This window comes from Phyllobates terribilis, unplaced genomic scaffold (assembly GCF_046119375.1).
Source record: "Phyllobates terribilis strain yellow unplaced genomic scaffold, ASM4611937v1 Scaffold_7__3_contigs__length_470593459, whole genome shotgun sequence".
In the NCBI taxonomy this organism is placed as follows: domain Eukaryota; kingdom Metazoa; phylum Chordata; class Amphibia; order Anura; family Dendrobatidae; genus Phyllobates; species Phyllobates terribilis.
In genome coordinates, this window is record NW_027362767.1 from 20,691,944 (window position 1) to 20,717,529 (window position 25,586).

General features: G+C 45.0%; 1 protein-coding gene across 2 annotated transcripts in view; it reads right to left on the minus strand.

The window, feature by feature from the left end:
• PPP4R3A (protein phosphatase 4 regulatory subunit 3A) overlaps positions 1 to 25,139 on the minus strand; it is a 31,688-nt gene extending 6,549 nt beyond the window's left edge. The window contains exons 1-11 of one of the 2 annotated variants that reach the window (XR_012247308.1): positions 24,425 to 25,139; positions 22,569 to 22,624; positions 21,285 to 21,383; positions 20,392 to 21,009; positions 17,122 to 17,199; positions 16,894 to 17,010; positions 16,284 to 16,400; positions 15,432 to 15,563; positions 15,036 to 15,138; positions 14,403 to 14,561; positions 2,311 to 2,480 (exon numbers count right to left, since the gene is read on the minus strand). Coding sequence is in view for 1 of the 2 variants with exons in the window: in XM_073638249.1 (XP_073494350.1) it covers positions 2,311 to 2,480; positions 14,403 to 14,561; positions 15,036 to 15,138; positions 15,432 to 15,563; positions 16,284 to 16,400; positions 16,894 to 17,010; positions 17,122 to 17,199; positions 20,392 to 21,009; positions 21,285 to 21,383; positions 22,569 to 22,624; positions 24,425 to 24,566 (1,791 nt within the window). In the remaining variant the exon portion in view is untranslated. The remainder of the gene's footprint in view (positions 1 to 2,310; positions 2,481 to 14,402; positions 14,562 to 15,035; positions 15,139 to 15,431; positions 15,564 to 16,283; positions 16,401 to 16,893; positions 17,011 to 17,121; positions 17,200 to 20,391; positions 21,010 to 21,284; positions 21,384 to 22,568; positions 22,625 to 24,424) is intronic. The other variant, XM_073638249.1, reaches the window with a different exon arrangement.
• Positions 25,140 to 25,586: the final 447 nt, after the last annotated feature.

Genomic DNA, 25,586 nt, shown 5'->3' on the forward strand with positions numbered 1-25,586 from the left:
TGCCATGTGCTGCTCCCTGGGGTCTCCCTCCTCTTTATTCCCCTTGTGACATCCATCACCCTGCAAGTCTTCTGCTTTACAGCCACTCTTCCCGTGTTCTGTACTTTATCACTTCTCCTTGCGACTCTGGGGTCTATTTTGCTGTGTTCTAGGAGGGTTTTTTTTGTTGGTGTTTACAGAGCCTCTTCCTAGTCCCTTGTAATCTGTGGCCTTTCCTTTCAGGCCTCTGGGTTGCTTCTGCACTAAGCCAGGGAGCCTCACTAATCAAGCCCTCAGCTTTTCTCACAGGTAGGCCACAAACTTTGTATTTCCTTTAGACTAACAGAAGTTATGGCGTACCAGTGCCTGAAATTTGTGGCTATGACCGTCGACAGCCAGGTATGGCGAGTTTTTCTTGCACCACAGAAGCTCAACCTGCTTAAGGCCGGAGTATCTCGCTTCCGGACAGAATCTTGTGCTCCACACGTTTTTGTATGAGGGTTCTGAGCAGGGTGATTTTTTTTTTTTTTTTGTGGCTGTAGCCTTCGCCCAGTTTCACACACGCCCACTACAATATTCCATCTGGGTTCTTAGGAATAAGTCGGTGGACTCGTTGAATTATTTCATCCATCTCGTGTCTTGGTATTCGAGGCCACAGAGACCTTCTTTGGTAGTTAAGGGGAATCTGTCAGCAGGTTTTTGCTATGTAATCTGAAGACAGCAAGCGATAGAGGCTGAAACACATAATTCAGGGATGTGTCACTTGTCAAAGTGTGTGTGGTTGTTTACCATCTTTGACTAAGAGATTAACATTGCTGGACTATTCCGGCAATGCCCCCCTCCCTGGGCACCTCAATGTCAATGGACTTTTTACATATAGAGCCTGATGGGGGCAGAGGCAGCTTTCTCAGCTCTGCTTCATGCTAAATCTAAAAACTCTAATTGTGTCAGAACTGCTGCACCCAGTAAACTAAGTGATACATCATTGGATTCAATTTCTCTTTACCTAAATTATGCGGCTCGCAGAAGAGGTAGCAAAAACCTGCTGACAGATTCCCTTTAGCAGCCCCTGCTCTACATGGGCAGAGTTCTCGCTAATCTATTTCTTCTGCTTTGGAGTTCTCAAGTGGGCCAAAGGAAAAGGTATCCCAGAGATCACGATAGCTCTGCACTGGCCTCGGCCGGCACGGTACTCCAGACGTATTCCGCTAGTCACAGATGCTCCATAGCGACTCTCTTCTCGACCACCTTTTACAAACTTCTCTGCTGCATCCTATTACTCCTATGTTGTGTTTAGCAGCGTGGCTGTTGAAGGTGAGGTTCTGAGATCGATGTGTCTGTCTGACTATTGTCCAGATAATGTTGAAGACTTGAAAGCTGGGAGGTTCTACTTTAGCTGGAGGGACTTTCATCTCAGGGATTTCCCCATTTGTAGGATTCCTACCTTTCAACAATCAGGTGTGGATGTAAGCCTCAGCTTCGCCTCCTTAAAATGGACAGTTTCTGCCTCTTTCAGCTTAAGGTAACTTTTCACAAACAGGTTAAGACCTTCTTTTCAGGGGTTGGCTCATTATAAGCATCCGGTGGAGAATTGGGACCTTCCCCTTGTCCTGTCTCTGCACCAGGAGTCTCCCTTTGAGAAGCTTTGTAGAATCTACCCAAAGTTCCTTTAGTTGAAAATGGCATTTCTGTCAGCCATAACCTCCTTTCGTAGGATGTCTGAGTTTGCTGCACTTTCCTCCAGGTCTCATTTCATTTAAAGGTGGGTCTCTGCTTTCCACATCAATGAGAATACCGTCCTCACTTCTTTTTACCCATCTCATGTTCAACCCTAAGAGCATTCTCTCCACCATCTAGATCTGATCAGGGCCTTTAGGGTCCATCTTTTGCTTAAAGATGCCTGTCAGCCTCCAAGACAACTATGGCACAATGGATCAGCTTGGCTATTGTGGAAACTTAAAGGCCAGGGACAATTTTCCACCTGGGCAGTCAGGCATCAGGTCTCTTTCTCAAGCCTGTCACCTGTATCTCTGTTCAAACCTTTGTCAAATTCTACAAGATCCACTCTATGGCTTTTGCCGATGCCGGCTTAGGAAACAAGATATTGCAGGCTGCTGTCTACTAGGCGGTCCGCATGGTCAGCTTTTGTTTTTCTCATCCATTGGGAGTGCTCTGGAAAAGCCCACACTGAGCGTCGGGCCTTCTAATGGCAGGGCGTATACCCACAGTCCTGTCCCCCCCTCCCAAAGTATTCAATGACAAAGGGAATTTACAGCAAGTACAAAAATCCAATTATCTTCTTATATTGATCAAATACAACCCAGAACTCACCACTCGGACATATTCAAAGATTTCTATGATGGCAGAATTTAGAAGGTTATACCGGGAACCATTATTGAGAAACGCTTTAACCACAGGCTCAAACAGGAAGCTTTTCACTATGTATCTGTTATAGAATTCATCCTTCAGACCAACTATTTTCCGCATGAACCGCAGGGCACCTGAAATAACATCATAGTTGTATTAAAACAGGCTTTTCACTAACCATACTAAATTAAACCTTTGGTAAAAAAAAAAATATATATATATATCTATATATTATCTATAATATACTTACCTTGTAATGTCTTTACATCCTGTTCCATCCAAATGTGCCCGGATCCCAGAATTCCAAGAGGCGGAAGTTTGTCAACTGCCATATTGGGACACCCAAGTGATGGGTGTCTCAATATGGAAACCGCTGGTGGTACCAGCCTCTTGAGCGGTACCACCAGCGGAACACAGTCGCGAACACGCCGCCGCCAGGATCAGCCGAATGATTCACTGACCGCCGCCATCTTTGTACAGGAGGAGCGCATACGCAGTTTTAATGTGACCGCCGCTATGTGCCTGCACAAAGATGGCGGCGGCCTGATAGCTCAAAAGAGAGAACACATGAGGGAAGAAGACAGCACAGGGGTGGAGAGAGAGAGCAGACAAGGGGGAGAGCACATGGGGTACACAGGTCAAAGAAGAGATCACATGAGAGGAGAAGACAGCAGATGGGGAGAGAGACAGAGAACAGGGGGGAGACAGCTGAAACAGGACAGCACATGAGGGGAGAACACAGCACAGGAAGGAGAGAGACAGGAGACAAGGGGGATAGCACATGGGGTAGACAGGTCAAAGAAGAGAGCACATACGGGAGAAGACAGCACATGTGGGAAAGAGAGAGTGGATAGGTGGGTGAGCACATGGGGGGGGGATTCTCAAAGCTGCAAAGCCTGCCCTCATTGTGACATTACCGCCCTCCCGATGCGATAGCACCGGGCCTCAATCTAGTAGCAATAATAATCAGTTTTACCATATTTTGTTGTTCATCTCTATCTGAAAATTCATGCAGTCTACCTACGATATGGTATTCTGAATAACATATGTTGGGGGGGGGGGGGTTTCAGGGTATGGGGTTAAACACATTGGTTGAAAATGTTATTTGTATATGTGCAACTGTTAGAAAATGAATAAAAGTTTACTGGATTTAAAAAAAAAAAGAAGAAAATTCATGCAGTCTTCAAAAAAATGTGATTTCATAGTGACCCCCTGGGAATCCCTTCTGATGTATAGCACCATGGAATCAATGGTGCTATATAAATGAATAATAATAATTACTGTCCTTATTTACCAGTGTCCCATATGATAAAACTGCATGGACTGCACACCACACAGCTCTATAGAACACAGGTATAATGAAGACGACCGTTCAGATTATCTGACCGCATTCTTATTTAGGAGACTATGGGAAGAAAGGCACACTAATATCTGTAATTCAAGATGATGCGAGAAGCAAATATGAGGCTGAACGATTAAAAGATACAAGGGGCGATTCAAGACCGCCATTTCTCTAGCTGGTCTTGATGAAGGAGCGTTTTGAAGCAGACATTCATGATTCATTAAGAGGCGCGAGCCTCTACGTGCGTCACACTACAAATCTTACTCTAGCAGAGGATGGAGTAAGATTTGTGGCATAGCGAATGCCGCCGCTCGTCATGAATTTGGAGAGTGGGGATCATCAAGCCTCCGTCCTAGCTCTGCCTACTTTATCGAAGCTGGGGCGAGAATGGTGGGAAAATGCCAGAAATTAAAAAAAAAAATTTGCCCACCCCTGTGCAAAACTACTGTAAGACTGTGTGCCCACTATGCGTTTTTCAAGCATTTTTTCTGCGGAATTTCCGCAGTGAAAACGCTTAAAAAACGCTTGGTAAAACGTGTCCCATGGTCCCCAATGATAATCGGCATGTGCTGTGCACATGCTGTGGAAATTTCCGCTGTGGATTATCATTGCGGAAAAATCTGCAGCATGTCCATTATGTTTGCGGACACGCAGCGTAATTGCCGCCATTGACTTGCATTGAATCGCTTAATACCTGCATGACTACATGTGCACATGTGGATATTAAGCGATTCAATGTGCGGATGGTACCCAGGACTGGAGAAGAGGAGACTCTCATCCAGACCCGGGTACCATAGTATCTGTAAAAAAAAAAAGAACATTATACTTACCTTCCGATGTCCCCTGGTCTCCTCTGTGGTGTGTCCTGGCTGCCCAGCGGCTCGCGTTGGTCTTAAAAGGAACTTCCATGACGTCATTTAGTCATGTGACAGGTCTCGCGACCACTGACGTCGGCGGTCGCGTGACCTGTCACATGACTAAATGTCGTAATGGAAGGTCCTTTTAAGACCATCGCGAGCCGTACAAGAGACCGGACGCATCGTACAGGATACCGGGGGCCATCGGAAGGTGAGTATAATGTTTATTTTTGACCATTTTTATTCTTTTTTTAAACTGTTAACTTGGTCACAATATATAAATCAATGCCGGCTGCATGGATTTATATAGTGTGACCAAGTTATCAAGCACTTTTCCAAGTGATGCTAAAATCGCTTGGAAAAGCGCTAGATAACCCGCATGCAAAAACGCTTGACAAACGCTTCTACCTGGCGGGAAAAACGCATGAAAAATCTGCATGCGTTTTTCCTGCCAGGGAGATGCCGAAAAAAATCTGCAGCATTTCTGCATCGTGGGCACATAGCCTTATTGTGAACAGTTAAGCAAGTTGAAGATGAAATGATCTCTAAAAGGCCTATAGGTAAAGATGACATTTCCTTGGTATATATATTGTGAGGCAGTGACTGGGATCGTATACGAGGGACGTTATATCTCCCTCAGAATGTGTACAGAGACCTATTAAATCCATTGGAGTGCATTGCAGTCACAAGCACAACTGCAATGCAGGAATGAAAGTGAGCAATGACCTGGTCAGGCTATCTGGCTAAGGCAGACTAGTAAAACCCGGCAGGGCCTTCATTTCTTGGAGGAGGCTAGAGGAAGGCAGTGGGGCGGCTCCTCCCTCCAACCCGGGTTTTCCAGTGGCTCTTGCCACAGGTCCTTTAAAACCCTGCACTAAGGATTAGTGTTGTTCAGTGTTGGGACCTGCTAGGAACGAAGCGGGCCTGTGTGTAGCTGAACCCACGCCTGGTGAATGTTGGTTGTGCTTTCACACTCGTGGTAGCCGGAGACAGACTCTACAACCCACAGAAGTTGCTCAGGTAGTGCGGCTCATCCAGGATGGGACATCAATGTGAGCTGTGGCAAGAAGGTTTGCTGTGTCTGTTAGCGTAGTGTCCAGAGGCTGGAGGCGCTACCAGGAGACAGGCCAGTACACCAGGAGACGTGGAGGGGGCTGTAGGAGGGCAACAACCCAGCAGCAGGACCGATACCTCTGCCTTTGTGCAAGGGGGAACAGGAGAACTGCCAGAGCCCTGCAAAATGACCTCCTGCAGGCCACAAATGTGCATGTGTCTGCACAAACGGTTAGAAACCGGCTCTATGAGGGTGGTATGAGGGCCCGACGTCCACAGATGGGGGTTGTGCTCACAGCCCAACACCGTGCAGAACGCTTGGCATTTGCCACAGAACACCAGGATTGGCAAAGTCGCCACTGGCGCCCTGTGCTCTTCACAGATGAAAGCAGGTTCACACTGAGCACATGTGACAGACGTGACAGAGTCTGGAGACTCCGTGGAGAGCGACCTGCTGCCTGCAACATCCTTCAGCATGACGGGTTTGGCAGTGGGTCAGTAATGGTGTGGGGTGGCATTTCTTTGGAGGGCCGCACAGCCCTCCATGTGCTCGCCAGAGGTAGCCTGACTGCCATTAGGTACCGAGATGAGATCCTCAGACCCCTTGTGAGACCATATGCTGGTGCGGTTGGCCCTGGGTTCCTCCTAATGCAGGACAATGCCAGACCTCATGTGGCTGGAGTGTGTCAGCAGTTCCTGCAAGATGAAGGCATTGAAGCTATGGACTGGCCGCCCGTTCCCCAGACCTGAATCCGATTGAACACATCTGGGACATCATGTCTCGCTCCATCCACCAACGTCACGTTGCACCACAGACTATCCAGGAGTTGGCGGATGCTTTAGTCCAGGTCTGGGAGGAGATCCCACAGGAGACCATCCGCAACCTCATCAGGAGCATGCCCAGGCGTTGTAGGGAGGTCATACAGGCACGTGGAGGCCACACACAATACTGAGCCTCATCAGGAGCATGCCCAGGCGTTGTAGGGAGGTCATACAGGCACGTGGAGGCCACACACAATACTCAGCCTCATCAGGAGCATGCCCAGGCGTTGTAGGGAGGTCATACAGGCACGTGGAGGCCACACACAATACTGAGCCTCATCAGGAGCATGCCCAGGCGTTGTAGGGAAGTCATACAGGCACGTGGAGGCCACACACAATACTCAGCCTCATCAGCAGCATGCCCAGGCGTTGTAGGGAGGTCATACAGGCACGTGGAGGCCACACACAATACTCAGCCTCATCAGGAGCATGCCCAGGCGTTGTAGGGAAGTCATACAGGCACGTGGAGGCCACACACAATACTCAGCCTCATCAGCAGCATGCCCAGGCGTTGTAGGGAGGTCATACAGGCACGTGGAGGCCACACACAATACTCAGCCTCATCAGCAGCATGCCCAGGCGTTGTAGGGAGGTCATACGGGCACGTGGAGGCCACACACAATACTCAGCCTCATCAGGAGCATGCCCAGGCGTTGTAGGGAGTAGTGTTGAGCCACCCCCGTAGTGTTCGGGTTCGGTTCGGTTCGTCGAACACCGGGATGTTCGAGGAACTGTTCGTCGAACACCTTAGAACACCGTCGAACACCGTTAAAACCAATGGCAGGCAAACAAAAACACATAGAAACACATAGAAAACACCTGCAAAGGTGTCCAAAAGCTGACAAACTGCTCAGAAGACACTCTCTTTAAAAAAGCCGGCCGGCAAATTCAGCAGCGGCATACACCGGTACCCGACAATTTAGACAAGAAGGAATAGAGCATCACACATAGATTAGATAGATAGAAACATGTCAGTCACACATATAAGAAGCACAGTGACAGTGTTGGTTACTGCACTTGTCATTTAGTGTAAAGGATTTATTAAAAAAATAATAGTGTTTTCATGCACTGTCTCTTTAAAAAAGCCGGCCGGCAATTCAGCAGCGGTACCCGACAATTTAGAACAGAAAGATAGAGCATCACACATAGATTAGATAGATAGAAACATGTCAGTCACATATATATGAAGTACAGTGATAGTGTTGGTTACTGTACTTGTCATTTAGTATTAAAATAAAGGATTTATTATTAAAAAAATTGGCGTGGGGTTCCCCTTAATTTTAGGCTCTAGCGGAGGTTAAGCAGACGGCTGGGGCAGATGTTTGAAGCCTGGGAAGGGGTAATACCCACGGAGCTTCCCAGGCTACTAATATCAGCCCCCAGCTGAATACATAGCCTTTACTAGCTATTAAAATGGGGGACCCCCCAAAAAAATGACGTGGGGTCCCCCCTAATTTAATAGCTAGCAAAGGCTAGGCAGACAGCTGGGGGCTGATATTAATAGCCCAGGAAGGGAGCCATGAATATTGGCCCCCTCCCAGGCTAGAAACACCAGCCGTCAGCCGCCCCAGAAATGGCGCATTCATAGGATGCGCCAATTCTGGCACTTAGCCTCGCTCTTCCACGCTGCCCTGGTGCGGTGGCAGGGGGTAATAGGGTTGGGGTTGATGTCAGCTTATAATGCCAGCTGACATCAAGCCCAGGTTAGTAATGGAGAGGCGTCTATAAGACACCCCCATTACTAACCCCATAGTCAAAGTTAAAAAAAACACAAACACCCAGAATAAAGTCCTTTAATTGAAATAAAGACACAATCCTTTATTGTTCTAAATTAAACCATACTTACCATCACGCCCATTCCAGCTGAAGCCAACGATCTCCTGCAATAAAAGAAAAATAATAAAGCAACCTCATCCTTACCTTTCCATGGTTCCCACGACAGCTTCAGCTCTGCTACATCGAGATGACAGGCTGGACCGCAGCAGAACGCTGCCATCCAGCCTGTCATCCCGCAGACACTGAGAAGCGCAGGCTTGCTTGCGCTGCTCAGCGTCTCTCTGTGACGACATCCAGATGAGCCGAGTTCATGTCCAATGAACTCGGCTCACCTCATGCACGTCACTGACAGCGTGGGAAAATTCTCACGCTGAAGCGCTGAGTGCAGGAGAATTTTCCCACGCTGTCAGTGACGTGCATGAGGTGAGCCGAGTTCATTGGACATGACCTCGGCTCATCTGGATGCCGTCACAGCGAGACAGTGAGGAGCGCAAGCATGCCTGCGCTTCTCAGTGTCTGCGGGATGACAGACTGGATGGCAGCGTTCTGCTGCGGTCCAGCCAGTCATCTCGATGTAGCACAGCTGAAGCTGTCGTGGGAACCATGGAAAGGTAAGGATGAGGTTGGTTTATTATTTTTCTTTTATTGCAGGAGATCGTTGGCTTCAGCTGGAATGGGTGTGATGGTAAGTATGGTTTAATTTAGAACAATAAAGGATTGTGTCTTTATTTCAATTAAAGGACTTTATTCTGGGTGTTGTGTTTTTTTTAAATACTTTACTAGAAATTCATGGCGGTCATGTCTAATACTGGCGTGACCCCATGAATTTTGGGCTTGGGGCCAGCTGATAATACCAAGCTGGCCCTAACCCCTTTATTACCCAGTGAGCCACCGCACCAGGGCCCTGGATGAGTTGGGTACAGCGCCAGAAGATGGCGCTTCTATGAACGCGCCATTTTCCGGGGTGGCTGCGGACTGCAATTTGTAGCGGGGGGCGGCCCAGAAAGCTTGGGCCTCCCTGCGCTGCAGATTCCAGCCCCCAGCTGCCTAGTTGTACCTGGCTGGACACAAAAATAGGGCGAAGCCCCACGTACTTTTTTTTTAATTATTTCATGAAATTCATGAAATAATTAAGAAAAAAAGGCCTTCCCTATATTGTTGTGTCCGGCCAGGTACAAATAGGCAGCTGGTGGTTGGGGGCAGCCCGTTCCTGCCTGCTGTACCTGGCTGGACACAAATATAGTGCGAAGCCCCACGTCAATTTTTTTAAATTATTTCAGGAAATTCATGAAATAATTTAAAAAAAATTGACGTGGGGCTTCGCACTATATTTGTGTCCAGCCAGGTACAGCAGGCAGGAACGGGCTGCCCCCAACCACCAGCTGCCTATTTGTACCTGGCCGGACACAACAATATAGGGAAGCCCTTTTTTTCTTAATTATTTCATGAAATAATTTAAAGAAAATTGACGTGGGGCTTCGCCCTGTTTTTGTGTCCAGCCAGGTACAACTAGGCAGCTGGGGGCTGGAATCCGCAGCGCAGGGAGGCCCAAGCTTTCTGGGCCACCCCCGCTGCAAATTGCAGTCCGCAGCCACCCCGGAAAATGGCGCGTTCATAGAAGCGCCATCTTCTGGCGCTGTACCCAACTCATCCAGGGCCCTGATGCGGTGGCTCACTGGGTAATAAAGGGGTTAGGGCCAGCTTGGCATTATCAGCTGGCCCTAAGCCCGAAATTCATGGGGTCACGCCAATATTAGACATGACCACCATGAATTTCTAGTAAAGTATTTAAAAAAAACACAACACCCAGAAAAAAGTCCTTTAATTGAAATAAACACACAATTCTTTATTGTTCTAAATTAAACCATACTTACCATCACGCCCATTCCAGCTGAAGCCAACGATCTCCTGAAATAAAAGAAAAATAATAAAGCAACATCATCCTTACCTTTCCATGGTTCCCATGACAGCTTCAGCTCTGCTACATCGAGATGACAGGCTGGACCGCAGCAGAACGCTGCCATCCAGCCTCTCATCCCGCAGACACTGAGAAGCGCAGGCTTGCTTGCGCTCCACAGTGTCTCTCTGTGAGGGCATCCAGATGAGCCGAGTTAATGTCCAATGAACTCGGCTCACCTCATGCACGTCACTGACAGCGTGGGAAAATTCTCCTGCACTCAGCGCTTCAGCGTGGGAGAATTCTCACGCTGAAGCGCTGAGTGCAGGAGAATTCTCCCACGCTGTCAGTGACGTGCAGGAGGTGAGCTGAGTTCATTGGACATGAGCTCACCTTATGCACGTCACTGACAGCGTGGGAGAATTCTCCTGCACTCACCGCTTCAGCGTGAGAATTTTCCCACGCTGTCAGTGACGTGCATGAGGTGAGCCGAGTTCATTGGACATGAACTCGGCTCATCTGGATGTCGTCACAGAGAGACGCTGAGCAGCGCAAGCAAGCCTGCGCTTCTCAGTGTCTGCGGGATGAGAGGCTGGATGGCAGCGTTCTGCTGCGGTCCAGCCTGTCATCTCGATGTAGCAGAGCTGAAGCTGTCGTGGGAACCATGGAAAGGTAAGGATGAGGTTGCTTTATTATTTTTCTTTTATTGCAGGAGATCGTTGGCTTCAGCTGGAATGGGCGTGATGGTAAGTATGGTTTAATTTAGAACAATAAAGGATTGTGTCTTTATTTCAATTAAAGGACTTTATTCTGGGTGTTTGTGTTTTTTTTAACTTTGACTATGGGGTTAGTAATGGGGGTGTCTTATAGACGCCTCTCCATTACTAACCTGGGCTTGATGTCAGCTGGCATTATAAGCTGACATCAACCCCAACCCTATTACCCCCTGCCACCGCACCAGGGCAGCGTGGAAGAGCGAGGCTAAGTGCCAGAATTGGCGCATCCTATGAATGCGCCATTTCTGGGGCGGCTGACGGCTGGTGTTTCTAGCCTGGGAGGGGGCCAATATTCATGGCTCCCTTCCTGGGCTATTAATATCAGCCCCCAGCTGTCTGCCTAGCCTTTGCTAGCTATTAAATTAGGGGGGACCCCACGTCATTTTTTTTGGGGTGTCCCCCATTTTAATAGCTAGTAAAGGCTATGTATTCAGCTGGGGGCTGATATTAGTAGCCTGGGAAGCTCCGTGGGTATTACCCCCTTCCCAGGCTTCAAACATCTGCCCCAGCCGTCTGCTTAACCTCCGCTAGAGCCTAAAATTAAGGGGAACCCCACGCCAATTTTTTTAATAATAAATCCTTTATTTTAATACTAAATGACAAGTACAGTAACCAACACTATCACTGTACTTCATATATATGTGACTGACATGTTTCTATCTATCTAATCTATGTGTGAAGCTCTATTCTGTCTGTTATAAATTGTCGGGTACAGATGCTGAATTGCCGGCCGGCTTTTTTAAAGAGACGGTGCATGAAAACACTATTATTTTTTTTTGATAAATCCTTTACGCTAAATGACAAGTACAGTAAGCAGCACTTTCACTGTACTTCGTATATATGTGGCTGACATGTTTCTATCTATCTAATCTATGTGTGAAGCTCTATTCTTTCGGTTCTAAATTGTCGGGTACTGGTGTATGCCGCTGCTGAATTGCCGGCTTTTCATGTTTCACTGTTGGCACTGTTCCCATCGATTTGGGCAACCACTGTAATGCCACAACCACCATGGCTGTGGCATTACAGTGAGTGGCAGACAATCCCTGCATGATTGGTGCACTAAATAGCGTCAGACATGCAGGACACGCTTTTGGTGCACGAACAGTTATCGAACATAACCTCGAACAGCCGAATTTTTTGCAAATCGTTCGGGTTCGTCGAACAACTCGAACACCGCCCAAAACAGCTCGAATTTGAGATTGGCGAACAGTTCTAGTCGAACACCGCTCATCTCTAGTAGGGAGGCCATACAGGCACGTGGAGGCCACACACAATACTCAGCCTCATCAGGAGTATGCCCAGGCGTTGTAGGGAAGTCATACAGGCACGTGGAGGCCACACACAATACTCAGCCTCATCAGGAGCATGCCCAGGCGTTGTAGGGAGGTCATACGGGCACGTGGAGGCCACACACAATACTCAGCCTCATCAGGAGCATGCCCAGGCGTTGTAGGGAGGTCATACAGGCACGTGGAGGCCACACACAATACTCAGCCTCATCAGGAGCATGCCCAGGCGTTGTAGGGAGGTCATACAGGCACGTGGAGGCCACACACAAGTACTGAGCCTCATTGTGACTTGTTTTAAGGACATTACATCAAAGTTGGATCAGCCTGTAGTGTGTTTTTCCACTTTAATTTTGGCGGTGACTCCTAATCCAGGCCTCCATTGGTTAATAAATTTGATTTCCATTGATGATTTGTGTGTGATTTTGTTGTCAGCACATTCAACTTCGTACAGAACAAAGTATTCAATGAGAATATTTCATTCATTTCAGATCTAGGATGTGTTATTTAAGTGTTCCCTTTATTTTTTTGAGCAGTGTATTTATATTTTCACCGATGCAAACGTTTGGGCACCCTGCATGGTTAGCGCCCCCTTTTGAAAGTATCACAGCGTTTTTCAATTCTTGTTTGAGGGAATTTCATCCATTCTTCCTTGGACAATTCTTCCATTTCTGTGAGATTCCTGGGTCGTCTTGCATGCGCTGCTATTTTGAGCTCTAGCCACAGATTTTCAATGATATTCAGATCAGGGGACTGTGAGGGCCATTGTAAAACCTTCAGCTTGCAGGTAGTCTATTGTGGATTTTGACATGTGTTTAGGATTATTATCCATTTCTAGAAGCCGTCCTCGTTTCAGCTTTTTTACAGATGGTGTTAGGTTTGCATCAAGAATTTGTTGAAATTTCATTAAATTCATTCTTCCCTCTACCCGTCAAATGTACACGGTGCCATTGGCTGCAAGACAACCTCACAACATGATTGATCCACCACCATGCTTAATGGTTGGTGAGATGTTCTTTTCCTGATTTTCTGCGCCCTTTTTTCTCCACACATACCTTTGATCATTGTGGCCAAAGAGTTCTAATTTACCTCATCGCTCCACAGGACTTGTTTCCAAAATTCCAAAGTGCATCAGGCTTGTTTAGATGTTCTTTTGCAGACTTCTGAAGCTGAATTTTACAGTGAGGACACAGGAGAGGTTTTCTTCTGATGACTCTTCCATGAAGGCCATATTTGTGCAGGTGTCTCTGAACAGTAGAACAATGTACCACAACTTCAGAGTCTGCTAAATCTTTCTGGTGTTTTGCAGTCAAGCGGGGGTTCTGATTTGCCTCTCTAGGAATCCTACAAGCAGCTCTCACTGACATTTTGCTTGGTCTCCCAGACCTTATCTTGACCTCTACTGTTCCTGGTAACTGCCATTTCTTAATTACATTTCGAACTGAGGAAAGGGCAACTTGAAAATGCTTTGCCATTTTCTTATAGATTCTCATGCTTTGTGGGCCTCCACCATTTTCAGAGCTCGGCAGCTGCTTAGAAGAACCCATGGCTGCTGTTTTTTGGCCCAAGGTTAGGGCAGGCTGGGTTTTTATAAAGCTGGAAATTTGCATCACCTGGCCTTTACGAATGATGATAGTGAAAAAGTCATAACCTTAACAGGCTAATTAAGGTCTGAAACCTTGCTCAAAGTTATCTGAACACACAAATCGACAGAGCGCCCAAACTTTTGCATCAGCCCAATTTCTTTTTTTTGTAATTCTTTAAATTTAAAAAAATGACAAAATATATATAAAATACAAAGGAAATATGTCATCTTTAACTTTAGGCCTTTTAGAGATCATTTCATCTTCAACTTGCTTAACTGTTCACAATAACAGTAATTTTGACCAGGGGTGCCTATACTTTTACATGCCACTGTATGTATGTAAGAATTACATAAAATGAAGGCCCACATCACAAAAAAAAATAAAAAAATATATATTTGGATATCTGAACCAACCAGGAGAAAACAATAGTGATAGTGAATGATCATAGGTACAGCGACGTAATTCCAGGCGCTAATCAGTCTGTCACAATCAAGAGGTAAACACTAATCATGGCACAATAACGTGACCAATTGTTAATAAATTAAATGAGGTAACGTAATGCTGGACAGTCTAACATTGCCATATAAGAGTGAGTGAGGAGTGTGGCCTGTTTTTAAGCTTTGCTGTTACAGCACTCCAGAAAATCAGAACTGATACTCACACAAGGCCAGAAAGGAGTGCACTGAGGACATGAGTACCAGCACTCTGCGCAGGATGTCCTTGTTGATGATGTAGTTCTTTATGTGATACGTGTGATGTTCAACACAAAACGTCAGCAGCTCCAAGATCAGTGCCAACAACTGAGCCGTCTGGAAATCATCTAAAAGTAAACCAACAAACAAGTTAGAGGAAAGCTATATGTTTTAGGTCAAATACTAAAATCCATATTGTCCTACTATCACCACGTGTCATAATCTGAACCTAACATACATTACGCTTTTTACTGTTTAAAACACAGCTATCTGGAGAAAAAAAGTATTACTTAGAAAAGTAATAAAGTTTGGTATCAGCATGTATACAATTGAAGACAGCGGATTTAGAAAATTCTGAGCTAAGGGAAGAGTTTGTCATATCATTATACTATTTATTTAAGGGGGATTGTTGCACACATGCACATAATACAATTTAAAATGACCCCAAATGCGGCAGAACCAAAGTTGTTTCCGTTTTTTCTTTTAACATAAAGATGTAGTTGCCTCAGAGCACCAGTTTGTGTCGACTAGCCAAGTAATGACACCTTCTCTCTAAATGAAGATATATATATATATTGTGATGCCCCCTTGTGCTTGCTGACCTTTACTGGGTTTCTCCTCTGTAGTGTTAGCCAGTAATGGAGCAGTGAGGACGTGCATGCAATGCTTGTAGAAAAAGCCTAAGAACTCGGTCTTCTCCGTTTTCTATGAAAACAAATAAAAGACTCAATTTGAATGAATCCCAACAATGACAACACAAGTCTCTGCACAAAAGTTGTGACTTCGATATAAAGCAGAGCGAGGGTGCAAATGTACAAGACACGGAATTAACGGAAAAGACAACTATACAGGGTTAAATCAGAACATCACAAATGCGAAATAACAGGTGGAAGAACATTAATAACACACACACACGCATACAACAGAAACTAGTAACAGATAAAAGCTGAACCAGTGCAAAGTCAGACAACCGATTACCAAACAGGGTAACTCCTTACACTTGTGGTTGCCAGCATGTTATCAGGATCTACTAAAGTCCTCAGCAGTCCCGTCAGCTGCACAGCTCCTCCCAGCTCAGGATCAGTGTCGCAAATCATATGCTCAATGATTAGGTTAATCAGCAAGATATCCTAATGAAAAAAAACAACACAAAGTCTTCACAGGTAAGTAATAACTGTATGAAACATTGTACTTACCATTTTATAAAAGGAATTGTATTTTATAGAAACTTCTTATACTCAATAGATTGTCCTAAAATGTCACTTCAAATCACTTTAAAAATATAGATGTTTTAGGTCCTGTACCCACAAAGTGTAGTGTATATGCTGTGGATATTTTTCCCCCATGAAAACCTGCTGTGTTTAACTTCCAAAGTAGATGTGATTTCGTGAAAACTCATACCCCCTGTTGAACTGTGAACTTTTTTTTCTATAGGCTTTATAGCTTGGAGAAAAAAAAAAACACTTGTAAAACTGCATGTAAATAAAAAAGTACAGAATCCGTAGTATAAAAATGCTGCTTTAAATCTATACCAAAAACACAGAGGACTCTGTGGGAACGGAGGAAAGTGAAGTACTGCCAGTATAGTACGAGCAGGATTGGAGGAAGTGTCCACACTCCCAGTAATTGGGAGAAATGCAGGTTGCCCAGCAAAGGTACTGGGAGACAGAGCAGTGAATATAATCATATGGCTACAGAAAAAAAACAACTTAAAACTTGGATAGTACATAAGATCAAGTGAGTTTGCAGCCTTTTTTTTCTCCATCATTTTTATTGAAAAATCAGCTTCTTTTAAATTGAAGAGAAAACAATCAACATACTAAAAATAATGCAAAAAAAAAGAAACTTACATCATCATTCTGCTGCGATTCCTGCATTACGAACTCCCGCACCATGGATGGGTTGTACTCCACAAGGTAGGAGAAGATATCGGTGGCCGCACTGCGGACCTGCGTATCGTCCATACCCTGAAAATGACACAATTCTAAATATCTATTGATAATATTTACAAGGAGTTTTTCTTACAATCAAAGCGTATTTGCTAGCTGCTGCTGGGACCTGCACTAATCACGAGAGTCTCATCGGCAAATTGCAGACAAGCCTGGCTCCGAGGGATCATCCACATTGTGGACGGCTGATTATGCTGCCTTTTTATTGCGTGCATTATTCTAGTCTATAAAAAGGTACAATGTTGCGCCTAACCCCCCCCCATCATCATCATCATCATCATCAGTCCATGTAGAAAACTGGCCATGTGCATTGGCTATAATAAGGCAGTGTGTAGTATGTGGCGGACACACAGACCAATTGTACCCTCATCTAAATCAGCCTTAATAAACTGGCATCGATACCAGAGTGCTAAACTTAGTTATTTTTTATCATCATCACCACATATGCCCAATTTATGTTGTACTTCATTGTTTCTTTATAATATGAAGTACAGAACCCCCTTCCACATACCAGTATTACTTCCAGGGCAGGCAGGATGCCCATGTTAGATAAAGTCTTGAAGAAAGCATCTCTGTTCTGAGGTTGTAATGTTTGGGAAAAAGCACAAAACTCTTTCAGGAAGTTCACCTGTAAAAAGCAAAATCAGCACAAGGGTGATAAGGATTCAATAACAAAAAAAAAAAAAATTAACAGTGTGTAAAGAGTTACAAGTGCCCGGGTTTACAGCGGTTTACACACCAGCTCCTGACGTTTCTCTTCATCTGTCGCTTCGTCTGTCAGGTGCGCAAATAATTCTGTTAAAAATTTCTCATCCTCCTAGAAGTCAGAGGACAAAATTAGAGAGTTATCGGCTTGTATGGTAGGATTTATATCATTGGCATTAAAAACTTCATTTTGCTGACATTCAATAGATATTTTCCTCATTCTGCTCAAACGAGCATACAACCTGGAACAAGAGTTTAACAGAATAATTGCCATGGTTACTCACAATCACGTTTTTTCCTATCCTGGGAGTAATGATAATTGTAAACGAATACGAAGGAAAATAAAATCAGACTGAAAAGAAATGAGGTCATGTTTCCACGTAGCGTAAATGTTGTGGTTTTTACCGCTACATTTAAAATCTTCTTTATTTAACAGTCCAAGAAAAGTGGATGTGAATTCAAGAAAACTCTGTGTGTTTAAAGACGCTGTTGGAGTTTGCACTTTTTGTTGCATTTTTTTTCCCTATTGAACCAGAAAACATGCATGTAAAAAACTGCAATTGCAAAATTCCAGCACTTTACTTAAAAATTGAAAGAAAAAAAAATAAAAAATCACTGCATCAAATATGGATGGGATAAAAGGGTAAACACAGCAAAAACACAATAAGAAGAGCAGATTGCTATTGTGTGTTTTTGTGCGAACACCTACAGAATAAAATCAGCCTTTTTAAAGTGGGAACATCGAGGATACTGTCACAGGAGCTCTCAATCTGAAGGGGCCCATGTTAATGCAGAACCATTTAGGCTGAATATATACACCTCATGAATGTTAGAAGACTCGTGCATTTATACAATAGGGTACTTTGGTCTTCGGGAAATAATTCTTGAAGATGTATTCTGATGCAGGTTGTTAGCAATGTTACCAACGGTATCTTTATTCTTTTTGCAATGTGCTGCCATGCTCATTCCCTATGCAAAAAATGACTGATTAACTGCATCTCCTTATATGTTCTTCAGTGATACTACACAAATCTGTCACATTAGTGTCTTACAATGCAAAGTGGCAAACAGCAAAAGAGAGACACGGAGAAAAAAAAAAAATGGTTAAACCAATATCGGGCTTAGCCAAGTTTGTAACTGCAGGTCGTAGTCATGGGATGAGATTTGGTATGTAGGTTTTTTCATAACACTGTAAACTCTTGGGTGGAATACCCCTTCAACCTTTGCACACATAGGCTGGGGCTAGACAGTGACTTTGGTCGCTCAGCCAAAAATAACCCCGTGCCGCTGCCCCAGTGTAATGCAGGTGAATAGGGCCTTGTAACGACCATCTCTAGGGTAACCACAAATCTAACTGGTCCTGACTTTTTAGCACCTTGCATGTCAAGCTTGAGAAAGGTCCCCAATTTGGGACCGAAACGTCACCACAGCGGCTATTAAACAACTATTTTTTCACTTTATAATTGAACTGCCTCCATTTTTTTGGATATTTGAAATGTAATTGGTGATATCCGCATTGAAATCTAAATGTAAAAACACAAAACATTTCACAGTGGATTTGCTAGAAAACCCATGGCAGAATTTGTTTGCTGCAATTGGACTGAACCGTAGTATCGTTGCATATAATATTATTGACCTACTTGTGAGATAGGTCATAAATATCAGATTAGTGAGGGGTCAGATATCTTACACTCCCCCCCTCTCAGCCATTATTACCTCTGTAAGAAACCTATAATCCAAAAATTAATTCCAATATTAATGAAAGCACACATGGCATGCCTAAAATATCATATAAATGTTACTCCATAATAATCAGAAATCAAACACATGTATATAAACAATTAATGTTTTATTGAGGCACACAACTGTACAATAAAAAAAATGTAAAAGGTTAAATCATTAAAATCAAGAAGAGGGCGATGAGAGACAAAATAATGAAGGTAAGGAGACAATAAAAGGGGTAATATCAATGAATGATGACAACAGGTATGTATATGCACATCCACAAAGTTAACTACAATACAATCGTAAAAGTCAGATCTTTAGAAATTTGGTACAATGTAATAAACACAAGTAGTGAAATGTAATGAACAAAATTAAATAAATATTAAAGAGCTAAACATGAATTATAGTCAGGCATACACAAAAATAAAAAAACAGAATGCGTCACTAAATCAGCCCCTACCTCAGACCTTTCCACGCGTTTCGACACCAGATTAAGTAGGGTCAAAACATGCCTCGGGGTCTGGGGTGAAGGCTGATGCGGTGACACATTCCATTTTTATTTTTGGCTTCGTCTGTCTATAAGGCATCTCTATCTATTAAATTATTGATGTAATTTTGTATATTACATTGCACCAAATTTCTACAGATCTGACTTTTAGAACTGCATTGTAATTAACTTTGTGGATATACATACCTGTTATCATTAATTGGTAGTACCCCTTGAATTGTTTTCTTAGCTTCATTATTTTGTCTCTTCCATCAGCCTCAACTTGCTTCCATTGCTTCTTGATTTTAATTATTAATTTTTACATTTTTTTTTTTAATTGTATTGTTGTGTACCTCAATAAAATATTTATTGTTTCATTTCTGATTATTATGGAGTAACACTTATATGTTATTAGCTCTGGCCTGATAAAACAGCTGATAAGTGGGCGCGCTGGGTACCTCTGATCAGATACTGAAGACCAATCCTAACAACAGGTCATAAATATCATGCCTGGAAAGACTTAGAAGTAGAGAAAGATATCAATGCTTATACAATCCTCTTTGACAGGTGCATTTTCTACACTGACCCAGCATTGTGTTGTGATGCCGCTGCATGTATGCATGGTGTCTAATTGTAACACAATGTTCTACACTCTCATCAATAAACTTTATCAACATTGTCATTAGGGTAGGTAACATTGACAGCCATTTTCTGTCATATTTTTGTAAAAAAATCATTAAAACACTGCTGTAACCTATACACAATAACCGGAGCAGTGGTGCAGACATGGTGCTGGACTCTGGGAGGGTGAGCACTGTCTGATTTTGTTGTTATTTTTAACACAGCAATCATCACTTTTTTCTTCTTTTTTTTTTTTTTTTTTTTTTACAAAAAGATGAAAGGAGACAAGTTCATTAAATCATGAGAATAAAAACTAAAAATTAACCCAGAAATAAAGTCCATACACATTTGGAAAGTGTATCAAAAATGTAAAGATAGAAATCAGATCTGGAACTAAAACATCACAAACACCAGAATTAGTCAGTTTTCTCAGGTCGGTTGCTGGAGAGGAGACAAATATTGATAACTCACCTGTAACATACCAACTATCTCCACTTTATTAAAAAATATGAAGGAGTGAAGCGTAGACAACATGTTTTCTTCAAAGACAGAGGGGGTGGGCAATACCACATCTTGTATGTATTGCACTCTGTACGTCTGGTGGATTTTCTGTTTTAGCTCAGGGTCCGATATGGGGATCACTTCCTTAAATTTAGCAGTTTTTGTTAGAAACTCCCTGTGCTTCCGCTGAACAGATAAGGAGGGGTCGTACTCCAGGCAGCCAATGATGTCCATGATGCAGTCTTCAGAAAACATGACTTCAAAGAGCGCAGTTCGGTTTAAGAGGAAAATGCCCTTAATAATTTCATACAAGTGGTGTAATCCTTCAACGTTCTCCAGGTCTTCACACACGTGAAAAAGTTCAAGGAGTTTTTTAATGTACCCCTCGTTCTCTAAAGACAGAGATAATTTTTCACGACGGAGCGGAGAGGGCAACGAAGAGGCCACGACTTCAGCGATTTCCTCTAACCGACTAAGTTCACAGGAAGGCAATTCCAAGCCTGGCGAGGACATATCCTCGAAACGCTCCTCTTCCGATTCATCCACCAGATCCTGAGTGATATCCACGGAAGGGTCTTTCCCTTGTACCTGCAAGAAAAGGAAAAAAATATGTTTTTATTGGATTTAGATGCAAGTACATATTTATTAAGTATGCGAGAAGAGAATGCACGATATGAAAAGAAGTATATCTTGCACAAAATACCGCATGTTTTCCAAAACTGTCCTTTAATAAAATGTTGCTACGTGGTGGGTGTCTGAAGGCGGCCACCTCCGTCATGCACAGACAAGGTCATAAGCTGTAGGAATAATGCACATGTACATTGCTGCTGCTGGGCTTCTAAGCCCAAACATTCATTACGTACCTGACATATTTTCTCCCAAATCTCATCGCATCCAGCCTTTTCTTGAAAACTCAATGCCAGGTCATAGTTTTCAGCCTCCGACCAAACGATCAATGTGTCCTACAAAAAAAAAAAAAAAAAAAAAAAAAGAACAATTAAATACAGTACAAAAAAAACAATACATTTTATATAGAAAACTAAGAAAGGAAAGATTTTGCACTTAAAAGTTTTATAAGGGTCATCCACTATTTTTCATACTAGAGATGAGCAAATCGATTCACAGGAAGCGGGTCCAGAGGATAAGTCCGTATTCCTCGGCTGCTGGACAGGAGCCCTGCAAACTGCCTCCTAAGGGCCAAAATCCACAGCTCCTCTTTTGATTAATCAGCCTGGCCACTTAATAAAAACAGGAGTCAGGAATGGAAGGAAGGTAGGAGACGGGTTTGCAGGGCTCACATTCAGCGGACACAGAATAATGCCCTGGCTGCTGAACCAGGGGTCCTACAAATTGATTTGCTCATTTCTGCAGTTCAGTCTTGAGTCTCTTTTAGACACAGACATCCCTGCATAGCCTTTGTAATGTGGAGACCCCAGTAGTTGCTCTGAGAGATGCAGAAATTCAAAAATGTCCCTTTTAAGGCTGGAAATAGATGGCGACTGGCCGCAACACAGGTTGTAAGGCCAAATATCGCTCTGTACCACTGCTACATTCCAGCGTAATGCAGATGGAACGGGACTGCGACCCCCCTAGGGTAACATGACAAGCAATCTTAATTTACTTCAACTTTTGCAACTTGAGAGTTCATTCGCCGGCATTCTGCTGCAACATAGCAGCGGCACAAAGTGATCTTTGGCCACGTGACTTGTGTCGTAGCCTAAGGCGACGTGGCCAAAATGATTTAGAATGATGCATTAGGGAATGTCAGGTACAAGTGATCTTAAATCATTGCAGGGCTGTAAGGATTATCCAATCCTCCGTATTAAGTTGCAGTTTCATTTCTCATACTATAATCATTTGTGAGATAGATGCACTTTAAATCAAAGCCAATTCCCAGTCAGCAATAAGCAAAGACTCTGTTTGCCGCCATACTTCATCCATGAACACCGCTTTGATGGTGCCATTATTTTAGTTATAACACGAGCTCTACACATTCATTAACTTTCTCAGCATCAAAGCAAATAGAGAATGAGGAAGAGGAATGTAGAAGAGGAAAGGTATCGGATTAAGGGCTCATGCAGATGTCAGTGGATCGCGGTCCGATCGTGAACCTTGTGTTACATATAACCAGAAGTTTTGGTATTTACCTGCTGTTTCTGGTAAGCAGTGTTTGGGTTAATTTTTGATTCCAAAAGTAACGAGCCTAAAAAAAAAAAAAAAAAAAAACATGAATAAATCCAATGTGGCTGCCGTTATCTGGATAACACATAATCACACATCTGCCTTATGTCTCTTAATAACTGAATGCCATGGACTAGAAAAAAAGGGGGGAAAAAAAACAGACTTTGCTTTTACTATTATTTCGGTGGCACCAGAGTACAATACATGGTACACAGAGGGCAGATACGGCAGCTCTGTACAGAATATTGCCTTATTTACAATCAGCATTTATTTTCTATGTCCGATAGGAAAGCTTTTCATCTTTTGGATCCTACACATTGTACATTTGTTTCAGGACCACGTTTAGTTTTCATAAGAGGGACCAAGAGCAAAGAAAAGGAGGATGTCAGGAATGTCGACATTTGCTCCAAGCAAAATCTGATTTTTTGGGGGGGTTTGGTGTTTTCCATAAACCACCCATAGATCCTGGTAATAAAGGAGAATCCTCTGTCAGTAGAATATGAATAGGCACTGATAAACTCTTGTCTCTCCTCATTGGAGCAGTCTGCTCAGTTTCCTGATAAATCCTTAGAAATAACAGCTACCGGAGATAAATGTACATGCCCGAAAAAACTTTTGAGAGTTTTGGTGCACAGAAGTAGTAAAGTACAGTAGTTGTTCATGGCAACCAATGAAAATCCGCATCTCAAATAGAAAATGAATACAAGACCTTCCTGGTTGTCATTGGCAACTACTCCCCTTTTCTTTGCAGCAGTTTTGATACCCCTTTGTGGTTTTCTCTGTAAAAAAGCTCAGTCAGAAAAAAAAATTATAAAAAAAATACTCCTCGTCACATCCAGAACCTGAAAACCTGGGTTAGATCAGACTTCACATTTTCTGGCATCTAATTCAAATTTGCAAACTATCCTGCAAAATTGTACAAAATAAGCAGCTAAACACAGCTGTAACAGGCTGCTCAGACTGAGCAGAAATTCTCTTATCACACCTCAACTCCATTATAACTGTGACAAAAGTTTCCGGTTCTGCTGATCGGTGCAGGTCCCAGTAGTCCAACCCCCACCAATCTTCAAATGATCTCCTAACTAATGGGTTGGTGAGAACTTATTTTCACTGGCCATCCCCTTTAAGTCAAGGGGGGGGACCCCGGACACTGTCACCATTACCGTGGGTGGGGACCCCGTGTGCTGTCACCATTACAGGGAGGAGGGGGCACGCTGTCACAATTACCGGGGGTGGAGGATATTGGGGGCCTGCACGCTGTCACCATTACCGGGTGGGAGGAGGACCCCGCGCGCTGTCACAATTACCAGGGGAGGGCGGGTGGAACCTTTGCGCTGCCACTGTCACCATTACCGGGGGGGCATGAACCCGGACCCCGCAAACTGTCTCCATTACCGGGGGGGGCGCGGCACGACCCTGCACGCTGTCACCATTACCGGGGGGGGGGGGGGGGGGGGCAATTGGGGGCCCGCACACTGTCACCATTACCGGGGGGGGGGGGGGGGCACGATCCCGCACACTGTCACCATTACCAGAGGGGGGGGCACGACCCCGCACGCTGACACCATTAAGGGGTGGGGCGATTGGGGGCCGCACGCTGTCACCATTACTGGGGGGGGGGGGCACGATCCCGCACACTGTCACCATTACCAGAGGGGGGGGCACGACCCCGCACGCTGACACCATTAAGGGGTGGGGCGATTGGGGGCCGCACGCTGTCACCATTACTGGGGGGCATGACCCCGCACGCTGTCACCATTACCGGGGGGGGGGGGCTGGCTCTGCACACTGTCACCTCCGCCTGTGGTCGGTCGACACTCACCGTCGCTCTCGGCCCGCACCAGCAGGGACATGCCCTTCAGCCGGTCCACGTAACCGGAGGACACATGACCGGTGCCCCGGTCGTCCCACTGCCGGTCCTCGTTCAGGGTGTAGACCTTCACCCGCCGCCGGGTGTCCGTCATCCTGGCGGCTGTCTGCTCCGGGAGGCCCGGTCCCCGGGCTGTCGTGACTCCCGGCCCCCGGTCAGCAGCGCCCGCTCTCCGGGCTTTTCTAGAACGTATAGACCGGAACACAGGCCTCAATCTCCGGGCTTTCCTAAAGGCCGCACTCCGGCTGCTCTGTCGCGCTGCTCCGGGTCTGTGGGCTCTTCTAGCGCCCGCCAGGCCCAATCCCCGGACCTTCCTGACACCCGTAGCGGCTTCTTTCTCTACCACTCTCCGTAGCCCTGGCTTTCCGCGTCTTCTAGTCACCCCTGTAGGCCTCAGGTTGCCGGTGAGTCGTGACGCCGCCGAGAGCTGATCCCGTCAGGCCGGCTCCCGCTGCTCTCTACGGTGGAAGTGAGGTAGGCCGGAGCCCGGGGGCTGGCTCTGCGCTAATGGCGGGAAGATGAGAAGTGGAGCCTGGGCCCGTCCTCAGTGTCCCGGCCGCTGCTCTCCGCTCACTCCCGGTGTCCCCGCCCCTCTGCCCGCCGTGCCTGGCCCAATGTGTCCGTCACAGCGCAGCCGCCATATTCCTCGTCCCCTCCCTCTGCGCTCTCTCACCGCCCCCCGCTGTCTGTACTCATGGTCAGTGGTAAGCAGTCACCCCAGCATTAAAGGAAAGAACCCCAATATGGAGGCTATAGATTACATCACATCATTACCTCAGAGGAGTCAGTGACCGAACCCCAAAAATCACCTCAGAGGGGTCTGTGACCGAACCCCAGAAATCACCTCAGAAGGGTCAGTGACCGAACCCCAGAAATCACCTCAGAGGGGTCAGTGACCGAACCCCAGAAATCACCTCAGAGGGGTCTGTGACCGAATCCCAAAAATCACCTCAGAGGGGTCAGTGACCGAACCCCAGAAATCACCTCAGAGGGGTCAGTGACCGGATCCCAGAAATCACCTCAGAGGGGTCAGTGACCGAACCCCAAAAATCACCTCAGAAGGGTCAGTGACCGAACCCCAGAAATCACCTCAGAGGGGTCTGTGACCGGATCC